At 40.7% G+C, this 11,463-nt stretch overlaps 1 protein-coding gene across 3 annotated transcripts in view; it reads left to right on the top strand.

The window, feature by feature from the left end:
- Positions 1-11,463, top strand: part of LOC137993464 (formin-like) — a 34,852-nt gene that overhangs the window by 203 nt on the left and 23,186 nt on the right. Inside the window, exon 1 of one of the 3 annotated variants that reach the window (XM_068839325.1) lies at positions 1-43. This exon is cut by the window's left edge and continues 203 nt beyond it. In XM_068839325.1, coding sequence (XP_068695426.1) covers positions 1-43 — 43 coding nt within the window. Of the gene's footprint in view, positions 44-9,873; positions 10,052-10,755; positions 11,070-11,463 lie in introns of those variants that run through there. The other 2 variants (XM_068839345.1, XM_068839335.1) reach the window with 2 other exon arrangements.

The raw sequence follows: 11,463 nt of genomic DNA, 5'->3' as shown, positions 1-11,463 counted from the left end.
TGAACAGACGGAACTGGTTTGGGGCGCTTTCACGTCAACAAAGGTGGGTGCGTTCAAAGTTAGTAGTGTTTATTGACAGCTCGACGTTTAGACTTTCAATTTTGTGGAGTGTATCCTTAACTCTCTCCGTCTAACTTTTATTTTTAATTTAGATGTTTAGAGTGGATATTATTTATTGTTCTTATTTTTGAGTAACTTGTCTTAGTGTTTTGTTTTTGCATTCTCGAAGAGAACTCATGAAAACAAAAAAAAAAAGTCACCGACATATAATTAGAATTCGACCCGACATGTTGCAGTTGCAATGAATTACCTCTCAGTCATTGTCTTATCCAGGAAAACATTGTAGCTTCCATGGACAAAACTGATGTAGAAATTGTGTGTGCAACTTGTCGAAGGATATGCTTCAAAAAATACTGAAGAAGACGAAGAGGTTAAATTAAAGTCTATATATTCGCGATAGTCATGGAATTCTCAAATTGAAGAGTGGAAGAGAGAATAACAGCCCGACCAGAAAGTACTATTTAAAATTTGTGATTTTCCTCTTCTCGCTATTTAACATATAAGGCTACAGAAGGCATTGAGCAAAAGCCTTTTAATTAATTATGTTAGTAGCAATAACTCTAAATGGTTTTATTCAAATTGGCTGAAGCTCAAGTGTTCTACTAACTGGGGAGACTACAAATCAACTTACAATCGATCACGTTAAATCAAATGCTAACGGTTTTAGATAAAAAAGGAAAACGGAGGAAAGTATCAAGTCCGAAAATCGAAGACTGAACATATTGGTCGAAAGAGAAAGCTGCAACAACTGCGTCTGTTTCCTGTATGCGTTTATTCATGCAAATTTCCGAGAAGTTAGCATCCAATCAAATCGAGGCTTGGTGGTTATTCGCCTGGAAAGTTCACTTACGTTCTAATTCACTACGTTCAAACGAACGTAAATCATTTTCATCTTATAGATCCATAACACAAACTGAACCACAGGTACGGGAGGATCGCAAGCGAACCCAAAACACAACTTTTAATGGACATAGTACACAAGAAGTACTCAATTTCAACAAGCGGAACTTAACATTACAAACCGGGCTAAGCGACACACTTTAACGGCTAAAGTCGGCCTCTTTAACATACATATCTTTTGCCACATCAGTTTTCCATCGGCCGTGCAATTTCAATAATCTCTCGGAAACAACTTTGGAATCGTCGTTTATCACGACTGAAGTAATCCCATGGCCACCCGATCGTAAACTATGCAGACTATAGACCTTTGAATCGCATCCCAGGACGCCGAGAGCTTCCTTGAACACTTCCCGGCACCTCGAATAAGAAAGTCTCGACGAACGCATCATATATCCCGACTTGGTCTTACTTAAAGGACTGAACAACGGAAGATCGCTCGTTGGAGTCAACTTCGCTTCACGCATGTATCTAAGCAAAATAGAGACTTTACAATAATAGGAAAGGCTTTTTGCAATGTACACAAAATTTCCTTCTCTGTAAACGTCCGTTTTACTATGGGGAACAAACTTTTATGTGATCTTCAAGAAAAACTATGTGCTTACATAAAATATTACTAAGCTCACTAAAGCGGAAGAAACCCTCAAAACCTAAAGTACACAACGCAGCAATTCTCAAATCCTTTAACGAAGCCCCTTCAGAGGCGAATTTGTTAATTATTTTCTTGATGAGCTCCGTGCTGATCGGGTCCTTCTTCAAAATGGGGTTGCCTTCCCTCCTCTTTGCCGACTCGATAACATTCTTGGCACACTCGTCATCAAGCGGATTTGGGCCGTTAATAGGAACAAACGAGTGGAACCATTTCAGGGCGGCATGCAACATGACCAGAACCGAGTGTGACTTGTGTTGGTGGGTGAAGAGCTGGAATAAATAAAGAGTCACTACAGTAGGGGAAAAGGGATAACGGTCAGCAACAGAGTTCTGCCCGCACCATGCAAGAAATCTCCTTATACTACTTTGCGGTTGAATCAGCTCTGGATTTTACTAACATCTTGACAAAAACACACCTATCGACCATGACCTGAGCGGGAGCTAACTTCCAAGGCCTGGCAGCGAAGACAATCTGGAAGAAACAGAAAAAATCTCGACCTCTCCAAAGAAATGAACAGATAAACGCTTTTTTCTCTCTTTTCTCTTTCTTTTTTTTTTTTTTCTTTTTCTTTCTTTATTTTATTATTTTTTTTCTTCTTCTTTTTTTTTTCTTTTACACTGCAACAATCAACAATCTCTCTCCTACCTTATTTCTTCTCCTCTCCCTCTGCGTTCCTTTTTGCCTTTGTTCTTTCTTTTTTTTTTTTTTTTCTTTTTTTTCCTTTTGCTTATCCTTTTATTATTCTCCTCCACTTCTCTTTACTTTTACCTTCTTCTATTTCTTACCCTTTTTTAATCTCCATACGTTCAAGCTTTATCCCTCAAACAAGCTAGTCTCAATATCATTGTAAGGGCACCATATCCACGAATTACTTCGTCTCTCAACTTTCATGGTTTACCCACGACCTGCTTTCATACCTGGTTTATCAGCTCTATTTCGCGTACTTTCCTCTTTTTTTTTTTTTTTTTTTTTTGTTTTCCTCATATACATACACCAGCCTTCACATCATGTGCAGCTACTTCACCTTCGAAATATGTAATTCTCTTTTTCTCTTGAACGGAAATCAAACCTGATGCCTGCAACTTGCCCACGGAAACATTTCGATCCCAAAAGGGAATTTGTGTTCTTGCCATACATGAGAGCACGGTAAACAACTTCCAGAACGTAACCTTGCAAAGCAGCAGTATAAGTACAGGCGATTAAAGGCCAAAAACTAGACGATGGCCAAAACGGGATCACCAGTGTTAACAAATCCCTTTGAACGTTTAGGTTATGTAGGACTCTAGCGATAAGCACTACTGGCGGAACCACAAGGCATTTCTCTGATTCCAAGCTCTGAACGAAAAAATTTATCAACACCGGCACTTCCAGGATTCCAGAATCTCTAGAAGAAATTTTTCACTTTGGCGTTGTAAAATCAACCGAATGGGGTCCCCAGGCTTCTTCTAAAGTGGCGAAGAAGCTCTCAATTAGCTGCCAGTCGTCAAAGTCGATAAGGCGACTAATAAAGTCCGCCTTCTTGTTCTCAGTTCTGGGTATCCATTGAATCTCCAGCTTAATCTTGCTCCTTAAGTAGGCTCCGAGTTTTACATGGGAGCACAGAACTAAACGACTCAATTGCAAAATTTATGGCAGGCAGTTCCCTCCAAGTCGAACTTCTGGAAGCCTTGCTGGAATCCCAAAGCTTATGACAAACGCGTTGCGAATCAAGAGAGATAACTGCGCCACAACCAGTTGTACTGGCATCAGAAAAGCCAAACACGTGAGGCTTTCTGTCCAAAAACAAAACCTGGACTTGACAAAATCAATATTTTTCTTCCAGAAAATAATTTCATCCTTCGTGTATTGATCCAGTTCTAAAAGGGCATCCCAATAAGGTGCGCACGCAGAAGACATAGAACAATGTCGCGTCATAATACGACTTACATTCCCCACCACGGGACCAGTAGAAACTATCTGCCCAGTAAACGAGGCTAGGCATCTACCAGAAATCACAAACTCACAATCCATGATGGAGCAAAGTGTTGAAACTATTTTTGCAACTCTTCTCTCACTGATTTCAATAGTACCACTATCACTGCCATATAATAACTAACTAGAGAATACTTTGGCAAGGCTCCCAAACAGACTTATCATCGTTAGACACAAAACCTGCGCTAAGCAAGTCATCTTTAATCGTTATGCTAAGGGAAGCGCATGCGTCACGCGTACTGGCTATACCCCAGCCATCATCCAAGAAAAGAGCAATGCGTGCCCCGTTTAACCTCCAGTGCTTCTCAAGTGGTTTCAGAACTTGAGTGAAAATATGTGGCGCGGAGGAAGGCCCAAAGGGCAAGACCGTAAATCGGTAGAATTGCGGTCTCTTAGAAAAGGGGTCAACCCACGAAAAAACCTAGGTAACAATGGTGATCGGTTGCAACCTCTTTATGATGATAACCGCTCTTAAGATCGAATGTGAACATGTAAGCCCCCGACTCAAAATATGAAATGGCCACTTTCCAATCCTCGTATTTTATACGTTTCTTCTGCAAATGCCTGTTCACGTATCTCAAGTCCAAAATTAGCCCCTTTTTACCGTTGGCCTGCACAGATACAGAAACGGGGTTGATGACATACGGGGGTACGGCACACCGAATAACGCGACCAGACTGAAAAGGCACTTATAACGCACTCTCAACAAATTCTGCATGCTCTAGCGCTGATCTATTATTCTTAAAAGCTGCGGGTTTCGGAAAAGCAAAGAAAGGTAAGTTATAACCCTCTTCTATGACGCTCAAAATGAAAGGAGATGCACCGATGCCCCTCCAGAAGTGCATATTCTTACGCAAATTTCCTTTAACCTGTACCTCAAACTTGCTACTATCGTCAAATTCGCACGCGTTATTATCCCGCAGTACCTGAACTAAGTCTTCGTAACCTTCAGAAGGGGACTCACTGTCCTGGATTTGATCCGGTGTGGCATTTGTAGGTAAATCCAGGAACGTCGGCCATGCTGGCATTATTGGATCCGCCACCACCTTGGCTGAGCCATGCATAACAGCAATCCCTTGCCCAGTGGCCGAGTCTGTGGTACCGGAAGCACTTGCTCTGATCGAGGTTAGACTCTCTACGGCCTGAAACGGTGACAAAGCAGTATCAGAAAGTTAAGGACAAATAAATCGGGTGGGAGGGTGGGAGGGCGAGTGGTACGCATACGAGGAGCAACTGTCGCTGTTCTCCATAGTAAATCTCTACAAGAAAAGACCGAAGTTCTGGGTCGCTAGCGTGAATGGAAAGTGGCGCGAACAACCAACCTTAAAAACCCTTGCATGAACAATAGAAACTCCAACCTGTAAATAGGCGCTAACGACCTTGCAATACAGTTTCCCAAGGGACCGCAGTGCACTAAAAAGATATCAACCATATGAAAATATATGGAGCGTGGGTTTTCTCAATCGAGTTTTTGTATTAATTTCCCCACCTAGTCTCATGCTTTTTGTTCTTTGAAAAAAACCCTGGAATCATGTGACGGGCGTTTAAAAAGTGTGTTTGAAAAAGTAAGTTTTTCTGGTTTCTTTTCCTGAAATTTATTTGTTGGTCATCATCATGCAACCAGTACATTTTTGCAAAGTAACTTTTTATGATCATTATCAACTGCTTCTAAAGAATTGAAACATTAATTCACGCATTGCCCTTTGATAAAGGCTTTGATGATCCGTACGCTTATCCGAAGAAAATAAGTTAGAAAAGGGGCATGACTTTGATCACCAAAACTAACAATTTGCCCGAGAACCTCCGAGCCAACATCGGCCGAAAAATACATTTTTTCGCTGATCTATCGGAGTTGTAACTGCTCATTTTCGAAAATGTGCAGTCCGGCAGCTTTACCCTCGAGTCTACACTGCGAGCAGTCTCTCTTTTGCTCTAAGAATCGTTGCCACGAATGCGTGCGTTAAACTTTCAAAATGGCGAACATTCAGCAGGAAGTACCGCTATAACCGACACCCACGGAATCTTTGGCACTGAATGTTTGCCATTTTGAAAGTTCAACGTACGCGTTTAGAGCAAAAGAGAGATGTCGTAGTCTACCATGAGTCTCGTTAGCCCCTTCCCCCCCCCCCCCCCCCAAACTGGGTAAACCTCAGAGACATATGATCGAAAGGTCGTTAGTTCGACCACTTAATGTAGAGTATGATGATAAAATGTATTGGGGAAAAAAACTCTTTGAGGGGGATAACGTTACATGCTCTTCCCTTTGTTGGTTGAGAAATTAGCTCAAAGTCTCCTCGGGCCCGTTTCTCGAAAGTCCCGAAAACTTTCCGAGCCCGAAAAGCCATTTGTGAAACTGCCAACCGCTTGTTTTGGAAAGCCGATCTTTTAAAATCTTTTTAAGGTAACAAAAAGAAAAATGACTCTGAAGTTTGAAGAATTAAATGCTGTAGCCTCTTCGTTCTTGAGATACAAAGGGAATTGTGACACCCAAAAATGGCCCGTAAAATTTCGGGACTTTCGAGAAACGGGCCCCTGGCGACAAGGCTCGTCAAATTTACATCCTTCTCCCTCCAGCCTCCCTCTTTGTATTTCTATTGCTTGTCTTCCATAACGAAAATTGAAAAGGCATTTCTCATTGGTTTCGCACAACAATGGAAACGAAGCGAAAACATTTATGACATGTTTGCTTTGTAATAAAAATAGGTCCGCAATGCGTACTTGTGTGAGATTTCAGTCAAATAAACGTTGATGATTAGGACTACAGTAAATGTAATACATTTTGTCATGTAATAGTGATAAATGTCGAGTAAAGATTCCGTAGAATCCCAAGCTGCAGACGAGAAAACGGTTAGGGGAGAAACATGTTTGGACTTCCAGTTTCAAGGAAATTAGGGGTGCTTACCATTTGTCAGAATAAACCGCTTGGGATGACCGGTGAATAACGGTAACAGTTTTTCCAAAATCAGCAAACCAGCCCAACGAGATGGCGCTTACCATTTGCAATTGTTTTCGGCTGACGAGAGACTGGAAAATGGAAAATTTCACAAATGCTAAGGAAGGGTGCTTTCCATTAAGCCAAAACTTCCGGAAATTTCGGGCTGAGGTTAAATGGAAAGGTCCGTTCTGTTCGGTCCAGCCGGAATATTTGGGACCACCTCTGGAGGTGAACCGGTCGGTCCGGTCCGACCGAAACGTGGCGTTCCATTTACAACAATTCTCGTATTCCAGTCCCATTTCACTGTAATGCTTCCGAAATTTCGGTCGAAACGTAAATGGAACGCTTCAGTCCGGTTGGAAATTGACCTTTGATGAAAAATGTCGTTCCATTTTCCTTGGTTAGTTCCACTGGTCTCCGACCTGATGATCAGGCATAATGGCAAGCATCCGAAATTTCCTCTGTTCCGTTCGATGGGAAATGCCATTTACTATGGTTTGCGGCGTTTTCCCAGTTAGCAGACAACGCTGGACATGGCCCCAGGTTATCACGGGGGAAGGAGAGGGCAGTGATTGACAGAGTTAAGAGTCACTGAAGTACTAAACATTTATTTGCAGGTTAGGGCTTGTGACGCATTACAATTGGGTGCATTTGAGGCTATGAGTTTCTCAGGCACCAAATCTTTTGCAATTAACTGCAAAAATGTGTTAGAGTCAACGCGCTTCAGGAATGAACACACTACTTCAGAGACTCATGAAATATTTGCGTTCGACGAAGAGGTCAATACCGTCTACTTTTATTCATCAGCGGATATATTGGAATTAGTCGCTAGTAGCACAGGAGAATTTGTTTAGGATAAAGCTGGATAAATCAGCAGGAAAGTGTAATTATACTGGACTTTGTCATTGTTATATCTGTCCGATATAAGTTTGAAGGCATGACTCCTTGCGATATAACTGGCACAATTCGCTTAATACAAACGTCAGAAAGGAAGACGACGTCTCCTTGTAAATCAATCGCACCGAGAAAACAAGTCAAAATTCGCCAAATGACAACAGGCGAGAATAGTAAATTATGGCCGCCACACACAAAAACTGACTCTCATTCCCAGGGTCTTCGTAATATAGACCACGTGACAAAGTGTGGGGAAATCCCACACAAAAATTAGGGATAGGAGAGAACGACGTTTCGACTTCTCTGAGGTCACTTTTCAAGTTGAAAATTTAGTGCGAAACAAATTAGCCTGCGTAGTGGCGGTATCGTTGGCCATTCTCGTTCCCAGAGCCACCCCGCTGAGAACGACAATCAGTTGGCCCTTCGTTTTCTCGTGCGCAGGCCCCGCTGGCTAAGAGAAACGACGGGATCTGTGAACAAGATTGAATTGTTGGCGCGAGAGGCAAATAAACTGGCGGCGAAGTCGCGCGGAGAATGGGGAGGGGCGCCAATAATACCGCCAGCTACGCAGACTAGAAACCCGGGAGGGGGTCTCCCATATAAAAAGGGGAGGGATGGTCGTCGGAAATTTTAAATTAAACCCCTAAAGGAGACCAATCTGGGCGTGGCCCTGGCTTTCTTTGACTTCTAAGAGAGGCCTTTTTCATATTATATGAATCAGTCAAGTAAATAATAATTAATTACTTTTGTTCTTGGGCCATCGTAGTTTGATCAAAAATAAGACACAAACAGCAGTGATAAACATAGAGAACTTCTTTATTCAAGAACTTGAGCCAGCTTTCAACTTCAACGTCGGAAGTGAAAAGTTGATGCTTTATTAATCTTTTCTGTTTTTATTATTATTATACATTTTACTGTTAAGTATTTGCTTAATCTAAATTCCAATCCCCTCATCCGCTTTGTTATATATAAATAGCTGTTTTAAATTTCAACGGTTACTTTTGCAAATGTACGTAGAGCACATACGAAACGTCAAGTTATAATCAAAATGAACAAGTTCAATATGTTTCTCACTGCTGTTTGTGTCTTATTTTTGATCAAGTAAATTAAAAAAATTAAAAAATGTACATAGTACGTATAAACGTTTACATTTCATCGCGCGCAACCCTTAAGGAGATACCCAAAGCGAGACTTCGAGCATCCCTCCCCTTTTTATATGGGAATGGGGCTAGAAACAAATCATTTTTTTCAAATTAAACGTGACGTCAGAAAGGTCGAAAGCAGTTTCCTTTTCAAATTTGAGTGGTTAAAACGTGAAACAAGGAAATTTGAGTGGTTAAAACGTGAAACAAGGAAATTGGCGGGCAGTTAAATTAATAATAAACTTTCATATTTCCGTGTTGTTTTGTCGGTGCTGAGGCTTTCACCGGCTTTTCTTATATGGCAATTTTATAAGAAATGACCTCATATCTCTAATCACAGGAAAAGAAGAGATGAGGAGAATCAAAATAGAACTTGAAATCTGGTCATTAAGTCTGCTCTCAGAAAATCCAGGGGAAAAATCACCTACTTTCCTTTATATGAGAAACTTGAGTGGAAGGGGTGTCTGTCCAATGTTTCGGCATTTGGTAATGTGAACCCAAGCCGGATATCGGGCCAACCACAGTATTTAATGATGCAAGAAATAGCAACTTCGCACTTCAGATCAAAGGGATAAAAATAGGACAGAAGAACGCGCGGAGAATAAAAACTTCCTATGGTTAGTCCCTCCCCACCGTTTCCCGTCGCGCATTATGTATCCTCTTACCCGTATATCCAAGTGTGTCAGTCTTGTTGCAGAGTCGGCTTGCTTTTAAATTTTTCTTCCTCTTGTTCAACATTGCTGAACACGAAGACAAAAATTCTTCATTACATATAAAATTTAAGGACTGCATTGCATTCAATGCCTTTTATGACTTTAAGTTACAAACTTAAAGCTTAAACTTAAACCTAAACCTTAAACTTTTATTTACCGAACGGCTTGCCATACGCTTTGATATGTTATTGGTTCCAATTTGCCGGAAGATGTCACATGTCGAAAGATATTGACGTCAATGCAATGTAAACAGGAAATTTCGCTAATTTTTTGCGTTATTTGAAAGTACGACTGAGGAATGGATCATTTCTCTGGAACGTTCTTCGCCTCAACACGGCGTAACGTGTGTTGACTCCCATTCAGTCTCCAGTCGATCGTTTTGTGATTTGTGACACATTTAGGTCACACCATATTCTATAATTTTTTCCATTTGTCATTAAAATTTACAGAATCTTCTAGAGGGCCGATAAATATTGAAAATGCTAAAAATATTGGAATTGTATCTGCATGTTCATGTCCATCGACCCTTCATTTTACTTTGGGGCAAATTCCGTTAATATTTCAGTCATAGTTCATGTATAAAGGCAAGCTTTCTAAGACTTCTAAAAACATTACAAGCCTGATTACAAGCCTCCTTGAAAGTTCCTGGAGTGTGAAAACTCACTTTAAAAATGCGAAAATTAATACTGTAATGATGTTCCTGACCGTAATTGAAGTACTGGAAGCCATTCAACCTATTTCAACAACCAACGCAGAAACTAGAAAAGACCATCTTTAAAAGACGCAGGTAAAATAGTGTATTAATTTTTTGAGCGGTCTGTGTGAAGATATGAAGATAAAGAACTCCAGATCTAGAAACGGTTTTTTTATGAGTGCATTTTGGAGAATTTCAGTGTTATCCTGAATGTAGAGTTCCTGCTCCAGGCACACTTTAACTTTAAGCTGCATCTTATAATTAGTTCTTCACGTCGCTTGCCCTTGTCTTGTGTAAACATATACTTTCGCGAGGGATTAAATAACGTTTTCGTTCCAAGTTTCCTCAACTCTGCGTCTCTTCAACTAGAAAACATAGCTTCCAATTTCTCTTACTATTCTTAAATGTTTTTTAGTTTAAAAGTCAAGTTGTTGCAATAGCCAGCGATGAGTTTTACGCCGATTTCTGCCATAACTTCGTAATTTGAGTGATACATTTCTGACACGTCACTGAACTGATTCTCCTTCGTTTGACAACGTACATTTTTTGAATTTGCGCCCACATTAAATTTAAAGTGTTTTCCGTCGCTTTTATCGTGCATTTTTGCGGATCATGACTTCATTTGTTTTACCCACGCCCTAGAATCACTTTGTTCACGATCAAAAATTTGTTTTATGCTAAAAATTTGCGTTACATCCCGTCGATAGATACTGTCCCTAATGTGACACTACTCATGCATAACGTGTCTGACTTATTTGGATAAAAAGGCCAAGAATTTTGTACCAGTCGACTGACGAAGTTGCACTATCAGACCAAACCAGTTCCTGGAACTCCCTAAACAAAAAAAAATAACCACAAGGTTTCTAAAGGAAATGGTGGTAAGCAGGAATTGTGCCTCTCTGTATCAGTGCAAATTCTAGGAGATCTACGTAATAGAGGTCACCTGAGTTAATAAATCCGGAACCTATGTCATCCCCTTCTCATTCACCAACAGTGCATTGTAACATTTATCAAGGTGGAAGCACGTACAGCTAGTGTGAAAAGCACAGCTAGTGAGGAGGTTTAATCGACACAAATTGTGATTTTATGGTTAGGACAACATCGACATAAGGTATTTAACCTTTAGACGTTGTAATATCGTTCAATGAATATCGTTTTAAGGCTCCGGGCAAAAAAATATCCGAGTCAAATGTCTGGCGTAGAGCTTTCATGCAGCCCTAGTGGAATCCTTGACATCAAAGGCTTGCCAAACGATTTTTGGCAAACATCGGTTTGTAACGACTCTGGATAGCTCCTGACTTGTTAAAACTCGTTACTATTGATTTTTTCAAGTTCCCAGACATTTACGACTGTCTTAAGATATCAGTCGCATTACACGATTGCGGTTTCGTCACAACACTTCAGTACCTATTCTTTCCCAACAACACTTCCCGTCTTCAAAGGCAAATTGCAACACTGTATGGCATAAAGCGACCTATTGTTTTGATCAGTTCAAAAAACACTGG

The sequence above is a fragment of the Montipora foliosa genome, chromosome 1 (genome assembly GCF_036669935.1).
Source record: "Montipora foliosa isolate CH-2021 chromosome 1, ASM3666993v2, whole genome shotgun sequence".
In the NCBI taxonomy this organism is placed as follows: Eukaryota; Metazoa; Cnidaria; class Anthozoa; order Scleractinia; family Acroporidae; genus Montipora; species Montipora foliosa.
Note: the sequence above shows the minus strand (reverse complement) of the source record. Positions and strands in the feature narration are given on the sequence as shown.